The sequence below is a fragment of the Dromiciops gliroides genome, chromosome 4, assembly GCF_019393635.1.
Source record: "Dromiciops gliroides isolate mDroGli1 chromosome 4, mDroGli1.pri, whole genome shotgun sequence".
NCBI lineage: Eukaryota > Metazoa > Chordata > Mammalia > Microbiotheria > Microbiotheriidae > Dromiciops > Dromiciops gliroides.
Window position 1 is genome coordinate 474982379 of NC_057864.1, and position 19168 is coordinate 475001546.

At 44.5% G+C, this 19168-nt stretch overlaps 1 protein-coding gene across 20 annotated transcripts in view; it reads right to left on the reverse strand.

The window, feature by feature from the left end:
• The window catches only part of GTF2I (general transcription factor IIi), a 96528-nt gene that overhangs the window by 52300 nt on the left and 25060 nt on the right, over positions 1–19168 (reverse strand). For all 20 annotated transcript variants that reach the window (XM_044004371.1, XM_044004378.1, XM_044004376.1 and 17 more), the window contains exons 2-8: positions 18424–18527; positions 15308–15446; positions 13526–13660; positions 12541–12724; positions 12321–12349; positions 11077–11134; positions 10730–10770 (exon numbers count right to left, since the gene is read on the reverse strand). In XM_044004371.1, coding sequence (XP_043860306.1) covers positions 10730–10770; positions 11077–11134; positions 12321–12349; positions 12541–12724; positions 13526–13660; positions 15308–15446; positions 18424–18522 — 685 coding nt within the window. In that variant the 5' untranslated portion in view covers positions 18523–18527. The remainder of the gene's footprint in view (positions 1–10729; positions 10771–11076; positions 11135–12320; positions 12350–12540; positions 12725–13525; positions 13661–15307; positions 15447–18423; positions 18528–19168) is intronic.

Here is a 19168-nt window from a genome sequence, read left to right on the forward strand (position 1 = left end):
GCGTTTTGATCACCGGTCAATTTTTAGCCACTTATTATGTCAAATAGAAAAAAAAAAACTAGTTTAAAGATGTTAAATCTGGTGAAGACATATAACCTACTTAACCCAAAGCTGTCCTTAGCAGAGGGGGAAGGAAGGTCCTAGGCTCAGCACTTGGTCTTGAAATTCAGCCCTCTGAATACCCAGAAGCTGACCCTCTGGAAGATTCCAGTCTTTGGCACCTCCCCATCTGTGATCTCAGGGTAGATAACCAATGAGGTTCTCTACACAGAGCTCCACTCCTCCTTACAAAAAGAATGACCAGCCCTAAATCCCAACCCCCCACCCTCCCGGCAGTGTTGGGTGTGACCCAGGAAGCAGCCTCTCCCAAGATCACTAACTTATCTTCCTTTTCTAGGGCCTCGAGACCAGACTTCTACTTTGGAAATGTCAGTTTGGGCTGCCCTCCTCACCCTCCCAAGTCTCCTCCCTGTAACCCTTCCCTGCACCCCACCGGGTGTTTGCAGTTCAGCCATTGTCTTCCCTTGGCCACATCAAAGTGCCCGTGGCTTTCGTGACTGGCTCATCTTAATTCTTCTATGAAGCCCCAGCAATGTCACCCCCTCCCAAGTTGGTGCCACAAGAATTAAACTTTCAATCACGCGGACAAGGTCTGAGTTTTCCATTTCTCCCCTTACCCTGGGGTCCCTCAGTACTCTTCCCCACCCCCATTTCTCATCTTTTTAGGACTTTTTTTTTTCCCTTTCAACATACATAAGGCACTTCCCTGGGGAATGTGGAAGCCGGTTTAGGGCCTGGGAAAAGATAGGGATTCAAATGCCAGGAGTTTTCTGGCCTCAGGCAGCCCGCATTATAATGCAGGCTCCCAGGGGAATCTGTATGTATACAGCCGGAGTGGGATGGATGGCCCGCCCCAGTCCCCGAGCTGAAAGAAGCCCAGGCACCCTCTCTGCATTTCAAGGTCTTTTAGGCCCCAAGCTCTCAGAGAAAAGCCCCTAGAAGGAGGTTAGCTTTTTGGAAGGGCATGGCTGGAAGCCCTGTTCACTTAAGCCCCGGATAATATGGGTGGGTCCTTCTTGGCCTCCCTCCCCTCCCTCCTCCAAACCCTGGAGGAGCTTTGCTGTGCAGACTGCGGAGACCGGAAACTGGGATTGTCCTCCAAACCCAGCCTGGATAGCCCAAGGGTCACCAGTCCAGCACAACCTCCCAGCCCGCCTTGCACCCCACCCCCTACCCCAAGAGGCAACACTCCCAAGTGATATTAACTGCTTATGGGTGGGATAACCAAAGACTAGGTACTTAGGACCATGACCACCCCCTACCCCCCACCAAAAGACTCAAAAGCTTCCACCCCATTAGGCTAAAGGTCTTTTCATATTGCCTGGGGAAACCTAAACACAAACTACCACTCAAGTTGTGGTAGTTTATCCTTTTTGGAAAAGGAGAGTGAAGTCAAGGCTTGCACTGAATCGGACTGAAGTGAGGGAGGGCTGTGCAGAGTCACCAGCCTCACTCTCTCCTCCAGAGCCATCTGGGACCAGTGGCAAGTTATACAACCAGATGACTGGGGGTGGGCGATTGCCCTGGATGTTTGAGGCAACTGGCGTTGTGACTTGCCCAGGGTCACACAGCTAGCATGTGTCTGAGGCCGGATTTGAACTCAGGTCCTCCTGACTCCAGGGCCAGTGCTCTATCCACTGCGCCACCTAGCTGCCCCAGAGAGTCACTAAAAGAAGAACAGGACTAGGGCTGCCAGAAAATTAACATGCAAGGCCATTAACTTTGCGTGGGAATGGGGATGCTCCTGTCTTCTGAGCAGTCGCTGCTGGGATGCCCTCTGGTGGTTGGGGGGCACTTCTACATGCCCTCCTTCCACTGGTAAGGTGACAAGATAACATGGGAGGGAGGCACAAAGCTGTGTCCCCAAAGGGCCTTCTCCCAATTTAAAACCAAATAAGGACCCACCACATCCCCAAAGCGATCTCGGATGGGTTAGAATTAACTTCCTGACCTCTGTGGTCCTAGGGCAGTCTCTTACCACCCCACCCCGGTAACTTCGGGATTTTCAATGCCTCAAGATTCCCCACACCTCCCTGCCTCAGACCATGGGAGCTGCCCTGGTGTCACGAGTGAAGATGGATCCAGAAATCTCAAGCAGAGTCATGGGTCAGGGTCTGCATGGGGCCAATCGTGGGGGAAACGCTCGGTGGGCTAGGACTCCGACACCAACATTCCTCCACTGTCGCTGCCTCCCCCTTACCTGGCTCCCCCCTGAACCTGCGAAACGAAAGGGCCTGGTTTTCAGGGTTTTTAATCCTTCTCTGAAGCTCCATAAGGAACCCAAAGGACTCCCGACAAGCATCCAAAACACAAAACTAAAATAACTGCGAATAACGGTGCAGAGTTTGTTTCTTTAGTTAAAGTAAGAAACTCACTTCCTCCCTAGAACTTAGTGGAACACTCCTGACCCCATGCTCTTTATCATTTTCTCAACTCTCCTGAATACTCTTGTCAGGGCCATGTTTACACTTCCATGTACTCCTCCCCAGGCTCCAGCACTTAGTAGGTCTGTCACCACATCTTTGAGGAATAAATACACGTCTGCTCGCTGCAGGGAAAAAGGTGATGTGAAGGAGAAAAGTCCAATGAGGATTATAGGCCTATCAAGCCTCCGAAAGCACAAGGCAGCCACCTCCATGTGTTCCTATCATAGGAAGACATGTTAAAACAGCCTAAGATAACAGTTATAAAAGGGGCACAAACTCTGCTCAGACTTAATTAAATACTTAAGAGAGAATCCTCAGACAGGAATTGTCTATTTTAAAATGTGGTAGAAACTGATGAAAAAAAACCATGACTTAATATTGATTCCAAGTCAGTGAGTGGAAAAAACACTAGGAGCTTTGACAATTCAAGTTCACATTATTTTGTAAAGAAATGTTCAATGAAAAAGCAAATTATCTTAATTTTACAATAATCTACAAGGTTAAAATAAAATGATGGGTTGAGGCAGAGGGGGAGGGGCTGTGGGTTTTGGTGTATAACTACATACTCAGCATTACTGAGCTGACTTCTAAAATACTCTAGATGCTACTGCTGAATTACTCCATTCCTGTAAACTGAGCAACACTCATTTATTAAGCACCTACTGTGGGCACTGCACTGTCTCTCCCAGAAACTTTTATTTAGTGTTCAGTGGTTTATTAAATTGAAATCAACTCAATTCATTCACCTGAGAATGCTGCTGTTTCAAAGGTGTACAAAGCTGCCTTTGAATGTTATTTCCATACTTTTAACAGATTTATTTGGTAACCAACGTGCAGCACCTCTGCTCTCCAAAGGGTCACAAAGAGCAGGGTTTCCAAGGATTATCGTTTCCGTGCTGACGATGAGGGTGCAGAAACCACAGGCTAAGGCACCGGGCTCTGGGAGGGTTTGGGAGGAATGTAGTTTTTAAAGGATGAAAAAGGAAAGATTTGGCAGATGGCAAGGAGGCAGCCCATTCCAGGCATCTGGAGAATGCTGAGAAAAACCGACCTGAGATGGAGGTGGGAAATTAACAAATGTTGTTCTGTGGAGTGGGAAGGAAACTGGATTAGTGCAGGCAAAAGAAATGTGTGCTGCCACAGAAATCCTGACAGCAGGGCAACACTCCTGGCATGTGGAGGCAGCAGCATTTGGGTCTGACCTTAGATGAGATGGGGGTGCAAGGGACAGGAAATCCAAGGCCAGTTCAGAGAACTGCCCCGAGTACTTTGTACTGAAACAAAAACCATTCTCCCAGGAAGAGAAAGCAGAGGAGAGATGTCAGCTTTCTGGGGCAAGTTTGGCTCTGGACACTTAGAAATTTACACACCTGTCCCCTAAAAGCAAGAACAGCCTGAAGTTTTAAATTGTGAAGTGCTTCAGTGAAAGCACACAAACGTAAACTTGTGATTGCCAGTCTCTGCTCTACTTTAAGAACTGTACTGAATCATGCTCCTGTATCATTTTATGAGATTTTGCCACATTTTGAAAAGTTTTTAGTAGTCATGAAACTAATGACAACATAATAAATTAAATAACTATTCATTAAAAATGTCATAAAACTAAGGAAAAATAATCAACTAAATGAGGTCTAACTTTTAAAAGGAGGCAGCTAGGTAGCCCAGTGGATAGAGCACTGGTCCTGAAATTGGGAGGATCTGAGTTCAAATCTCACCTCTGACACTTACTCTCTGCGTGACTTTGGGCAAATCATTTAACCCTGACTGCCTCAAACATCCAGGGCCATCTCCATTTGTCCTGATGTGTATAGCTTGCCAGTGGTCCCAGATGGCTCGAGGACAGAGTGAGGCTGGTGACTTTGCACAGCCCTCCTTCATTTAAATCCAATTCACTGCAAGTCATGACATCATCTCCCAAAGGAACAAACAATAATAATCTTTTGAAAAAATAGTATTAAGCTTTGACTTTTAGCAGACAGATAAGTGAGTAACCTGGGAACAAGGTGATTGTCCTCCCAGTCTCTGTAATACTTTGTTCTTGGGGGGGGGAGGAGTGGTGAGTAATCTTAGTCAATGCAGAGCAACATTTATTTGCTGCTTCACCAAATTAAACCAAATGTTCGACAGAAGGCTGAAGGGCAGCTGGGGGGTGCAGTGGACAGAGTGTTAGGCTTGGACTTAGGAAGACCTGAATTCAAATATGGCCACTGACTAGCTGTGTGACCTTGGGCGAGCCTCTTAATCCTCATGTGACTGAATATCCTAGTTTGCACCCTATTTGCCTCAGTTTCCTCATCTGTAAAATAAACTGGAAAAGGAAATGGCAAACTACTCCAGTGTCTTTGACAAAAACCAACCAACCCACACCAAAAACCAGAACCCAAATGGAGTTACAAAGGGTCTGATGTGCCTGAAAACAACTAAATAACAACAAAACCCAATTTGAATGGTCTTTGAAAAAGCTACAGGATCAACATGTTAAGGTTAATAAAGACATAAGATCCAGACTAAAGCAAAATGGCCCCACAATAAAATAGCTTCTATTTTGTTCAACTTAAAAAAAATTTCTTTTGGTTCCTTTATACTCCTAAGCTCTTATTTAAGGAACTCCTTCCAGAGGATTGGAGATTTAATCAGCAGAGAAGCCCTCAGCTCTCTGTGCCTCAGAATGTCATTCTGCAGGGTTTTCCCATAGCCCCTAAGAGGATATTCCCCAAGAGCAAAGAGACCTCCTTCTCCTAGTGCAGCGAGTATTAGGGAGGTGCTGAAACAGCACGTACCTGAATCATGTCCCCCCACTATCTCCTTCTCTGTAAGCAGACATCAAGTCCTTCATGTAGGTCTGGGCCTGTGTCCACTGATAATGAAAACATGCTGAGGCCTACTAGCTTTGGGGCTGTCATTTTAACTCCTTATATAGCCTAGGATTCATAGCCATCAATGAAGAACAATGAGAGCTTAACCGAGATTGGGGCTACCGCTTCTGAGATGACTGAAAGCCTGGTTGGTCCCCACTTCCCCAATGTCCTTCAGCCTCACCTCCTCGTTCAGCTCCAGGAGGCAATCAGAGCTCACTGGAAGCAAGGCCAACTATTCAGCCTGATGAAGTATTTGGGACCAACTACCTGATGTCAGTAAGCCTCGGGATGCATTAAAAAAAAAACAAAAACAAATGTGAACCACTGCTCTAATTTCTGTGGAGTTCACAGGAAGGGCTGACATCCTCCAGCTCAGGAGTTCTTTAAATATTTTCTAAGTCAAAGACGCTGGCGCCATCTGGTGAAATTAGGAATGTTTTTAAATGCATAAACAAAATACGTAGGATTACAAATAAAACCAGTTATACTGAAATACAGCTATTAAAATATTTTAGAAGACACGTTCCCCAAATACAGTCTTAAAGACTTCCTTGATATAACCCCAAGTCCCTCATTTTACAGGGAAGGACACTGAGGCCGACAAATTGTATTCCCTTCCCTGGGTCACACAAGAGCAGAGCTGAGATCTGAACTCATGTCCTAGAGCCTGACGCAGGCAGGCTGCAGACAGAAGCTTCAGGCAAACAGCCCCCAATGGGAATCCTTCAGCTTGTGCTTTTGTACCCATCTTCCCAGACACTAAGCAAACACATCCCACTTCCTCTTGGAATGAAGGTCTTCCACTGTCGTGTTATTTCTGTCTTACAGGATTGACATACAGAAGGGAAATACTTTGTTCTCCCTCATCAAAATGTTCTTAACCTCGTCTGTGTCATGAGCCCTTTTGGCAGCCTATGGACTCTTCAGAAAAATATTCTGAAATACTTCAAAGAAATGCTTAATTTCAGTTATGTAACGATTGGAATAATGCCACCTGCTGGATACGTACTGTAGAAGAGTTCTGCCCATGAAGGGAAGGTCTTTGAGGGCAAGACCAGGAGTCTTTTCTTCAGGATTCAGGAAGTGACGCGGACTAGTGGGAGGAGGAAGGAAGAGACTGGCGCTCAGTCTCGCGCTCTTTCCTGGGGACGCTGGTGGAGAAGGGAGCTAGAAATGCGCTCTCCCTTTAATAGATAGGAATCTAGGCCTTTTTCTCTCTCTTTACCAAATTCTTATTCTCCTTAATAAATGCTTAAAAGTCTAACTCTTGCTAAAGCTTGTAATTGATTGGCGACCACTCATTAGATATTTTAGACAGTTTAGCTAGAATTTTAGCCCTTAACAGATAGAAATAATAAAAATGACGTTGTAATTTGTCCCCACCCAAGTTCACAAACCGTGGGCTCCCGGTTCACAAGGCCCAGGCTTTAGAAGGCTACAAATTAAATACGAGATTTTACATCTGTGGCTTTTACCACTTGTGTGGATGTAAAGGTGTGAGCATCACCCCCCACACACACACATTTAAAGAAATGTCTGCATTAGTGAGAGCTGAGGTCTTCCTCTCTGTGTTTTTTAAGTGCTGATCACGATTGCTGATCACGATCTTTTCTTCTTTTTCAGAGAACACTGACCTCTGATATATCTTCAGAGCTGACCCTGGAATACCTTTTGGGCACTTCTGTTGCCCTGGAAGAACGTAGCCTTGCCAACACAAGCAGGTCCATCTGGCTTTTGCTTGTCTGGACCCTCCTGGCCTTAGGCCTAAATGCCCTTGGAATGTTGTGGCACAGACGGACCTCATACAGTCCCTGCAGGGTCTTCATCTTCCCGTGGGTTTGTCCTTGGAGAGCAGCAGGGTCATTTGGAGGGATCACCCAGGCCGCATCACTGTGTGGTTTTGCAGGGTTAAACTTCCTTCGGAAATGCTGCTTGTCAGAGTCATCTCATTCCTTCACTTCCCCCTTTTCAGTCAGCAGCTTATTAGAACAGGTCGGGTTTGTGATGGATCATGGACTCTGAGAGCTGAAGGAACTACAGAGAACACTGATCCCAAGCCAAATGTGACTAAGAATCCCCTCAAGAACATCCATCTCTGCAAAGTGGGGAGAGGTGACTGCACAGCTGCTTGGAAACCTCCAGGGAGAGGAGAGGCTGCCTCCCCAGACAGCACCGACCACTCTGGGATCACTCAAGCTCTTCCTGGTTTTTCCTGATGTCCAGCTCATCTCTGCCTCTCTTCTGCCTCCTCATGTTCATCTGCTGCTTACGTCTGATACTGAGCCTGACCTGCGCCCTGCCCAGCACAGCTGACCGCAGGCAGAAGAGCAATGAGGGCTCTGTTTGGGTCAGTGGTCGCTTCTTTTAAGAGCGTCAACTTCACACTGAGTATAGTCCCAGGACCACAGACGAGTGTTAGAAAGGTGCTTTAGAGAGAATCTAGTCTGGGGATCAGCAAACTACCCATTTAAAACTGTAAAAAACCTTCTCAGCTCTCAGCAGTTGGCAGGCCGCCTGGGACCCCCAGGCTAGTTTAGAGACCACCTGCTCTGCTCCAAACCCCTCCACTCAGAGATGAGTAAACAGCATAAAGGGGAAGCAAACTAGCTATTAAGGGGTAGAACTGGGGATGAAGGCCAGGCCCTTTTTTGATAAAGTCCCCTTTGCTATTCTACTGGAAAAGCTAGAGAAATGAGCTCTAGGGGAGCTCTAGCGATATGGACCTGAAACTGTCTGAATGGCCAAAGAGGAATCCTATGCGGTTCCAGCTTGACTCAGCAGGGGCTCTCCAATGAAAAGTCCCAGATGTGTCTGCTTGGTCTTCCGCTGTTTAACCTTCTATCAAGCCACTGGATGAAGAAACAGAAAGCGTGCTCAACAAGTCTGCCAGTGACAAAGGCCCGGAAAGGTGAGCTACGACACTACATGGCGGTCCGGTTTCCAAAAGGCCTTGACAAGTTGTAATAGGAGGCTGAATGGAAGAAGATGAGTTACAGGAATGAATTTGATTTGAAAAACAAACTTCTCAAGCACAACATGGAGGAAGCCTACGTACAGAATGGCTTACTGGCCAAAGATGTGAGGTCTTGGTGGCTCCAAGGTCAAAGGGCCCAGAAGGCTAACAGGACGTTGCTGAAGGCTGTATTATAGAGAGATCTGCCAGGAATAAGGAGGCAGTGAGGAGTCCCAGCGTCCTCAGCATTGATCCCACCAAAGCGTGACAATGACTGTGCCCAATTCTGAGCACCACACTTCAGGAACTACATTCCATGTGTAAAGGTCTCAAGTTGATTCCACTTGGGGAGCAGTAGAGGAAACTGAGGATAATGGAACTAGAAAAGACTTGGGGAGAGAGCAAGTATCTGAAGGAGAGCCACCACATGAAAGAGGAATCATATTAGCTCCCTTTGGCCTCAGGAAGCAGGACCAGAGGCAGCTTGCAATTAGGAAGACCAGGGTTCAAATCCATGCGGGGGGGGGGGGGGGGGGGGGGGGGGGGGGGAGGGGGGGCCGGCTAGGTGGCACAGTGGATAAAGCACCGGCCCTGGATTCAGGATGACCTGAGTTCAAATCCGGCCTCAGACACTTGACACTTACTAGCTGTGTGACCCTGGGCAAGTCACTTAACCCCCATTGCCCGGCAAAAAAACCCCAAAACAAACAAAAAACCAAATCCATGCCGGATCACTCTGTGACCCTGGGCAAGGTACTTTAGCTCTGTCGGCCTCCATTTCATCGTCTATAAAATGAGGCAGTTGGACCAAATGCCTTGAAGGTTCTGCCCTGCTATAAAGCCACAATCCTATGACCTAGGAGCACCAGGCCACGGATGAATATCTGGGCTTGACGTGGCTGATCCGACAGAAGGACACACTTCCTGGTAACTCCATTTATCCAGAAGTAAGATGACCTGCCTCACAAAGGAGTGAGGCTCCCTCGCCTTCAAGCCAAGGCAGACTGAGCACTTGCTGGCTATATTATAGGTACAGGTAGGACCAGGTAGGAACGAGCTACTCTACTAGACCAGCAAGGATGTAAGGTGATAATTCACTTATAAAATCATGAGAGAGGGGCAGGCATGCCAGTTTCTTTGGGCACTAACAAGGAAAGACCACAACTGGCAGCAGGAAACGAGGCAGCAACCACACTTTAATAAGGCACAGAGACAAATGGCGAGACTGGTACCCACGCAGACCTCAGCATGGAGGCAGGACTTGAGGTGGGAAAGAGGATGAGAAGGAGGGAGAGGCAGAGAGAGGGTCATACACATGGATGGGAGTTGGGAGTTTTCAGCGGCATGGACTTGAAGCTGAGGGAAGAGTGTGGGGGTGCAGAAGTGTGAAGCCTCATTTTTATATGGCTTTGGGGGGGACAGATCAAGGCCAATCTGAGCCATCTTGGGTTGAGTTCATTATTGTATGCAAATCATTTCAAAGGGACTCATAACACTTCCAAGTTACCAGCTCCTATGACATGTGCTGCAGGTCTGTCTGGAAGAGCGGAGGTCTGGATTTTGTCTGTAATTTACTCACCATGGGACCAGACGACTAACAACAGAACCTACATAGCTACCCCCAATTCAGCACATATTACCCAGATGCAAATTCTGGTTAAGAGATGATGTGATTTGTAAATTATGCTCCTTTGATCTTTGGGGTGGTCTATGTGTCACTTCAAAGGTCTCCTTTTCAATCTTATTTCCTGCTAAAACTTACTGACTAAAAGCAAGGGGTGGTCAAGGGGACCAGAACAAGACATAATTTTACCAGATGCCAAAATCAATCCACGATCACCAGTGAGGCAGGTGGGTGGCAAAGTAGACAGAGTGATGAGTGTTTGCTTTTCCTTGGGACACTTGAGAGCTGTAAGATTCTGGTCAAGTCCTGAACTTCCCTCAGTCACTGCTCCCTCATCCATAAAAAAAAGGACCAGTAACAGGCTCTACTTCCTAGCCTTATTCAAATCAAATCCAAGAAGGTAATGCAAGTAAAGCATCTGCCAACCTTAAACTTCATAAATACAAGCTATGATTTTTTAATTTAAAAATTATCCTTCTGAATCCTACCTCTGAGCCACCAGGTGCAATGCTTTGATGTCTTTTTTTTTCTTTTTTGGGGGGTGCAGGGGAATGAGGGTTAAATGACTTGCCCAGAGTCACACAGCTACTAAGGGTCAAGTGTCTGAGGTCAAATTTGAACTCAGGTCTTCCTGAATCCAGAGCTGGTGCTTTATCCACTGAGCCACCTAGCTGCCCTCCAATGTCATTTTTTAAATGCTCTGACTACTAAATGAATCCATAGATAGCCCTTCCCTTGAATGGAGAGAGCTGGGAAAGGATTTGGTTTTATATTTTACTTTTTAACAATCCTAATTAATTATACATACCAGAATCTTCAGTCGGCTCAGTTTTCACTTTGATTGGACAACTAAAAGGAAAGAGATATAGAAAAAAAAGAATAAATGCTTCCATGCTGAAACAATGGAAAGCAACATCGTTGGCACCTGAGGACCAGCTACACCAGAGTGGTCATAATAGTGAATTTAAAAATTAATTTGAGAGTATTTACTGGATAAATATTTTTCATGAAAGGGTAGCAATGCCATTTCCCCCAAATGTAATAATAAAATCTGTACACATTTAAAGTGTCTTTTAAATACTGTTATAAAAAACAAACAAACAAAATAAACCAAGCACTTTTCCATTGTTGAAGTTTTGAGTAAATAACCCCTACCTTCCACCTGGAGATGATATTCTTGAGCGTTCAGAGTCAGTGACAGATACACGACCACCTGGAAGGGAAACAAAAGGGGTTATACCATCTTACTGCCATGAAATAGATTTAAAATTTCCAAAAGGACCTGAAAATTATTAAGAGATAATTGAGAAACAAGAAAAATGTAAACCTATTTTATAGATGAATGATATTAGTTAGGAGATGAAATTCTAACAATCCCTAACAACTTTTTGCATTACCTAGTTCTGAACAGCCCTGATTCCCAGCCTTTGCTTGAGAAGTTCAAGAATATACTCCTCAAAAAGTCATGAAGAGCAGTGGATAAAGTACCAGCCCTGGATTCAGGAGGACATGAGTTCAAATCTGGCCTCAGACACTTGACACTTACTAGCTGTGTGACCCTGGGCAAGTCATTTAACCCTCATTGCCCTGCCGAAAAAAAAGTCATGAAGAGACAATTCGACTCAGCAGCAGAGGGCTCTCATCAAGTGAGAGGTGCTAATCCCTCCTGGATGTCATTGCTGATGTTACCATAATAACAGATGCTACTTAAAATAATGGGGAAATGGGAGAGTGGCCCCTCTGGCTACACCTACACTTGCACTGCAACAAGTGCAAGCTGCCCTCTCTCAGCTTTCACTCTGAACTCCAAGGGGGAGAATAAGTAAGAGTGAAACCTCCCTCACCCATAAGACATTGCAGCAAGATATGACTCTGCCAGGATAAAATGCCTTTCGTCATAGTGAGGAACAAAAAATGAAAGGTTATTCTGTTCCCTCTCGCTCACTGATGCCTTTCCTTACAGATTTCTTACTAGGCCTTTCTTAAGCTTCTTTATGACATCAGTTTAAAAGTAATCTGATCCCCCATCTTCAGAGCTTCAGACCTAAGTAGAAAAAAGCTGACTTAAAATAATACCTTGAAATCTCAAGAGTCCAAAGCTTTTCCCTATGTAATCTCCCCTCCCCACATCTCCAAGAAGTAGGGGGAGGGCCCTCTGTCCTATCTGGTTAGTAGAGAAACAGAGGGACAAGCATCGTGGCAGAAAATACCAAATGTGGCTGGGAGGCCTCAAGTTTCCAGATGGTCCAGCCCGTACTCTTTCCACCACCTCTGCAAACAGTAGCATCTTCTAATAACAGAGACTTACAAACAAATGTTTAAAAGCCAGACACCAGAAAGTGGCTGAAGAAAACCATGGAGCTGATCTGATGCCCAGATTAGGATAAAGGGCCACTTACCCAGCTGCTTCTTTGGCTCCAGGAAAGGTCTGCATGAAAACAAAGAAAAACCATCACTCAACATTATTCCTATGGGTAACTACAATGGCTTGCAAACTGAACATGAATATGAACCCATGGCAATAAGCTGCAAGAAAGAACAAAGAAAGGACCCTATAGGAGAGATCTGTCCTCTAGCAGGTCAATGAATCACTAAACAAGAAAGCACAGGGCACTTTACCTCTTAATGATGAAAGAAATCCCTGCCTTGTTCTCCAAAATCCACTTCAGAGTGGTGACATCATAGTTCTCTGGATGTTTGAAAGCCACTCCCTCAGGAAGGCCCTGCACCACAACAGCTGACTGGTCCCTAAGCATTTTCTCATATGGAACGGGTACCACTGTGGACTTGCCTAGGGCTTTACCTAAGGGACAGAAAGGGACAAAGACCATGAGGACAAAGTACAGCCAGAAACCATGAAAATGCCCCACATTCACAAATGAAAACCTAACTGCTAGATCTTTCACTGTGAAGCCTCCTTGGAGGGGGAGGGGAGGAGAGGGAAGGGCAGAGGAGGGGAGCCGCTCTGCTCTTCTCTTTTGCCACTGAGTGAGCCCACGAGCTGGGCCTCAGGCAGGCCCTCCTGGCCACTTAAGCAAGGCCCTTGGGAAACAAAGGCATGCCAAAGCAGATACCAGCTTTCTCTTACCAAAAGGAGTGTTGGTAAACATGCCCTAGAGCTGAATAACTGGCTTCCTACCATGCTCCAGAGACTCCGCTAGACCTGAAATCCCATTCCCCAGAGGCAGGTTTAGCATTCAGCCATAGGCCCCAACATAACTCTCTTCCAAACACCCAACCTAAACTAGCCACTTGCCTGCCTTGTTGGGGGCTCCTCGGCCACGTGACTGGCTTGGCCAAAGTGTAGATGCACAGTTTCACCCTTCAAGCAAACAACAGATACCTCTAAGAGGTGCTTTGGCCCAGCAACATGGAACCCTAAAGAGCAATGGAGACAGGTCTCGGGAATGTGACTGCTTATTGGCTAGAGCAGGAGACATAGGCCTTCCAGGACAGCACAGATTCCAAAACTCTTTCTTCCTTAAGATTGTTTAGTTTACTACTTGCAAATCAATCTCTTAAAATGCTTTTCTTTACAAAGTTTACGAGATAAACTCATGGGCTTGTTGTACTTGGAAGAACTGCTACCTTATGTGTACTTTACCATAGCAAAAGCAGAAGTAGTCTTCCACTGTTTTTCTGAGAGTTTCAATCTCAACGGCATCGACAGTCGTCCTATTTGGGTGGGACGTGGCCCTCATCTTGTGAAGCTCTGCAGCCTTTTCACCTTCTGCAACACCTGCAATGACATAGAAAGGAATAAACCCCCTCATATCTAAAGGAACACACACACACACACACACACACACACACACACACACACACACACTCTTTTACTGAAATCTAGTCAATATCATCTCAAATGGGGGGGCAGGGATGTGAAGGAAAAGAAACAAAACAAATAACGGTAAAAAAAAGTTTAACTAACAGATGGTGAAGAAGCTAATGGCAGCGAGAATCTTAAAACTATAATAAGAAATATTTAAGGAACACAGAGAAATGTTATAAAGAACAGGGTTTGGCAATGGACAAAGATGTATAGAAAGACTGTCCTCACAGGCTCCATTCTAGGCCCTAACAGGCTTCCTCAAGAATTCCACACTTTAAGCAATCCTGACAAAAAATAGCATCAGGAGAACACATACCTCCAATGGTCCCGTATGGTCAAAAACATTTACAAAGAAATTAACAACACATATGTCCAAGAATTGCATTGAACAGTCCATGAAAACATATATTCTACAGTATTTCTCTATGGAATCTAATTACTAGTAAGTGGAAGAAACTGTAAATGCCAGTAGACAAAGAATCAAATCTACAAATAAGAACATCTCTCAATGCTTCTTTCTCAATTCTAATGGCTGGAAGAATATAAACTACCCAGTAGTAGAGAGAAATAATGTAAATACAGATGCTGAGAGGAAAAAACCATATTTCTGTGGGTTCAGATGGCAGATGACACATAGTGAAGTCAACACCAAAGATGCATCTACATAAATCATAAGGCCAAAGTTTCTTCCAGACCCTAATCATATCACAGGGTTACTGACAGTATCAAATGCTAATATGCTATTCAGAATTCTTGTTAAATTCTGTAAAAAAAGGATTCTAGGGCCTCATTATCCAGTTAGCCATGGGCTTTGATGACCTGCTAATCTTAAGTCACCAATTAGCTACTCTTTTTTATATATCAGGATACCTCACACTAGACTCTAATCCCTGACAACAGAGACAGATCCCAGCCAGGTACCAGACTTAGGTTGTCTTACATACTGAATTCCCTCATCACACATTTTTTCTTCCCTACCCTGTTTCAAAAGAATTCTCTAGGGACAGCCAGGTGGCGCAGTGGATAAAGCACTGACCCTGGAGTCAGGAGGACCTGAGTTCAAATCAGACCTCAGACACTTGACACTTACAAGCTGTGTCACCCTGGGCAAGTCACTTAACCCTCATTGCCCGCCCCCCCCCCCATTAAATTAAATCAAAAGAATTCTCAATCAGTCAGGACTTGGTACAGTGCACTCCTTTTAGAGGATTTACACAGAAAGAGGGGAAAAATGTAAAGTAGTGATCAATATCCTATGCATATTATAAAACTTAGATTCGCCTTAAGATAGGCTCTACTCTGCTTTCCCTTCAAGCTGTTTCACATGCTAGGCCAGCAGATGGAGTCTGAAGGAATACCAAGGAATACAAAAGACCAAGGCCAGAACCCTGGTAACTGTTAAACGTTCATTAGTCTCCTAACATACAATTTCTAGTCATGAGCCACAGTGGTGCTCTCTACTGAGCTGAAGGACTCAAGTATGGAAATGGTTTTTAAGCATGAATGCTATGAGACCCACAATCTGTGAAGTACAAGAGACATTTTATAAGCACTTACAGTATTTTACAAAATCCTTCTGAAAATCTTTCCTGGTGTTGACAAAAGCCCGTCCTCGCTCGGTGCCAACAACAAACACATCTGTCTCATACACAGCGATGCAGGCGACTTCTGCCTTTGATTTGGCAAGTTCTTTACACTAAAAAGAAAAGAGGAAAAAAATGGCACACACACACGTTATAATTAATGAATCACAAAAAAATAGATGGTTCCCTGGCCAATAATAAGGAGAGCATTAATGTTCAAGGAGAAGTGATTCTTTTCTACCCTTGTTTTTATCACCTACAGAAGCAATTTCAATCTTTTTGGATTGCGATGTCCTAATTATTTTTCTTTTTTTCTTTTTTTTTTTAGTGAGGCAGTTGGGGTTAAGTGACTTGCCTAAGGTCATATAGCTAGGAAGTGTTAAGTGTCTGAGGCTAGATTTGAACTCAGGTCCTCCTGACTCCAGGGCCAGTGCTCTATCCACTGCGCCACCTAGCTGCCCCACTAATTACTTTTATTCAACATCCAAATCACTACTGGAACATGTTTTAAAAAGTGCATTTAACTTCTATGCATCCCTGGAGACAAGACACTTTAGAGTTAAGGAAGCCGTGGCTAGGAACCACTTAATCTCCCATGAAGACAACACTGGATCTCACTGTCACTCCTCAAGTCGTCCTAACTAACTCTCTATCAATAGAGGCCATTTTAAATAGTTATCCCAGTAATAGCATAGGAATGATGCAGCCATCCTCTCATTGGGGCCACAGTTAGGAAAAAACCAGCATCTGTTGGGCCAGTTCAATTAGGAGTAGAATCTGTGCCCATAGATAATTTTCAAGGACAAACCCGGAGCCTAGGCTTCAGTGGAACACTCTGCTGTGAGCATCTGAAGGAAGAATCACAACCCACAGTCAGGGGTATTCAAAGGGTATCTGACTGAGCTCCCTAATCTAAATGACTGAGATGGGAATAATGATACTGTCCTTAACTTGAGGACTACTGAGGGAACATATAAAAAGGGGGGATTCTTCCAAGGGCCCAGGAGAAGCACAAGGCTACTCGAAGAAAGACTCAGGATTTCTAAATTATTTATTGCTAAGCTGTACGTTTCTAAAAGTATTTGCTACTTGTATATTAATGGCTATTGCACCCATTTTAGCAGTATTTATTATTAATTAATATTACCTACCTAAAGTATTTACCCAGTATCTCCCCAGCTTAGCCTCAGGCCTAAACAATTACACACACCTAAGAGACAGCATTCCAAGCCAAGAGTTGGGGGGAGGGGGGAGAGAGGGAGAGAGAGAGAGAGAGAAAGGGAGAGCGAGAGAGCGAGAGAGCGAGAGAGCGAGAGAGCGAGAGAGCGAGAGAGAGAGAGAGAGAGAGAGAGCGAGAGAGCGAGAGAGAGAGATCGCGAGAGTGAGCGACAGAGCACTTACGAGCTCACAAGAGAGCCTGTTGTGGTCAAGACTTTTTTTTGGGGGTGAGGCAATTGGGGTTAAGTGACTTGCCCAGGGTCACACAGCTAGTAAGTGTTAAGTGTCTGAGGCCGGATTTGAACTCAGGTCCTCCTGACTCCAGGGCCAGTGCTCTATCCACTGCGCCACCTAGCTGCCCCTGGTCAAGACTTTTTATTCTCTCCTGGAAGGGGTGTGTCACCATAACTGATCTAAGTTAATTGGTTACAGCATCATTTGGTGCCACTGATTAACATGACTTGAGGGTGGTCCAAAGAGAGCAAATTCCTGTGTCTAGGTGTGCTTCTTCCCCCAGCTAAACAAAAGAATCAATCTGCACTCCTTTTCTTCACCCCTGGGCTTATCCCAGGCAGGGGCTAAACTAAATTTTCAGAGGTGAGGGGGAGAGAGCAACTAGACTGATATCTGGATCTCTCCTAGAAATTCATTGTTAATTATTTTCTCACAGACTCCACCATCCCATGCCTTACGACCCAAGGCTCATAACACCTAGGATAATTTGTGAACAAAAGTATTTTATAAAATTACCTTTATTTCTATATAGTTGTCAAATAGCCCTGTTTCAATTAAAGTAAAGCACAAATAAGGTTCACATCATAGTGATAAAACAGAGATAAGTGGCATTCTGAAGAAAATGCAGTTAGGATTTTTAAAAAAGCTTTAAAAAAATAATTTAGCTTGAGAGATGTAATAAGTCATAAAACCTGGAGGAAAAAAACCAGATGAATTAGGGAGAGAGTGAAATCAAACTGCCGTATAATTATTTTAAAGCCATCTAGCCTAGGGTCACTTGTGTTAGTTTACCAACATATCAGTAGTACAAGTAATTAAACCTGATTCTTCTTTATTCTGGATTAACTATTATTTCTGAGTCTCTAAAACATAACAATCCCATTGCTCACTATCCTATCATAATGTGTATGATATAAGTAGGGAGGGAAGTGATAATGTTTTATCAACTTGTTAAGAACTGTAATTACACAATGTGATTGAGTAGTGGGGTTTTTTAAATGAACCTGAGAGGGGACAGCTAGGTGGTGCAGCGGATAGAGCACCAGCCCTGGATTCAGAAGGACCTGAGTTCAAAACCGGCCTCAGACACTTGACACTTACTGGCTGTGTGACCCTGGGCAAGTCAGTTAACCCTCACTGCCCTGCCAAAAAAAAGAAAGTAAATGAACCTGAGAAATAATGCATAAATTTAACCATTAATAGAACATGATTTAATCATGTTCAAACAGATGATTTCAAATAAATCATGAAAAAATGGACAGATGAGAAATAACACAGTGCTATGATATACGAATTCATAGATTCTATGACAACTTTAAGTACAAATCCAAAGTTAGCACAAAGGTGAATTTACCACTTAAGGAAAAATTTTCTCAAACATGGTAAAAACAAAATGAACACTAAATTCTAGAAAGTAAATGAATATACATGTTTTTTAAACACACACACACACAAAACCCTCATTCATTGCCAAGATCACTGCACCCTTTGGAAAAAGATAGAATTACAATGATCCAGCAATGAAACTCAAGTGGGCCAGCAAGCAGCTGCACTATTGGATTTCACAAAAACCCAATCTAATCCATGACCTCACCCCAATTCACAATATACAGGTAACTAACATTGGTTCCATCTTACCATCGACTCAAGGGCAGACATGAGGAATGTGACCACCATTCTGCTCTCTGAAGATTCCTCATCATCGACTGACACCGTAGACATTGCAACTTGCGCCATGATTCCTAAGACGGAAACAAAATGGGAAACTGACTACGAAAGTTTAACTATAATGGCAGAGGTGGGCGCCATCTTAGAAACCATTCTGCCCAACCCCATCATTTTATACATAAGGAAACTGGGGCCCAGAGAGAAGATCCCACAGAGCAGAGAAGCAGAAGGAGCTCCGTGCATATGCAACACTGCCTCTCAGTCTCAATCCAGGAAAACAACAACAATGCCCCAAGACCTGTTTTACTTTCCTTTTAAGCAAGGACAACCCACTCCTTGTTCCCTACTGAAGGCTCAGTCCTCATTCCTTCCCACAGTCCACTGAGACTGGGACAGGATTCATATTCTGGGCTCAAGAGAAGCCACAAATTCTCCCTTCCCCCAATCTACTCATGAACCCAAACCAGAAAAATCAGCACCACGCTTACTGTCTTCACTGACACTACTGGGTCCGTTTTAGCCAAGATTACACAGACATGAGTGGCTGAGGTCACTGGAGCAGGCATTAGAGGGAATCTAACAGACAAGAAGATATTACTATTCTGCGAATCAAGTTTTTACAAATTTATTCAACTTCTCAATGGACTAAGAGTTGGCAAGGCAAGGCCCTCCGAAGTTCTCTAGTCTGACTGACTCTACATGAGGAAACAGAGGC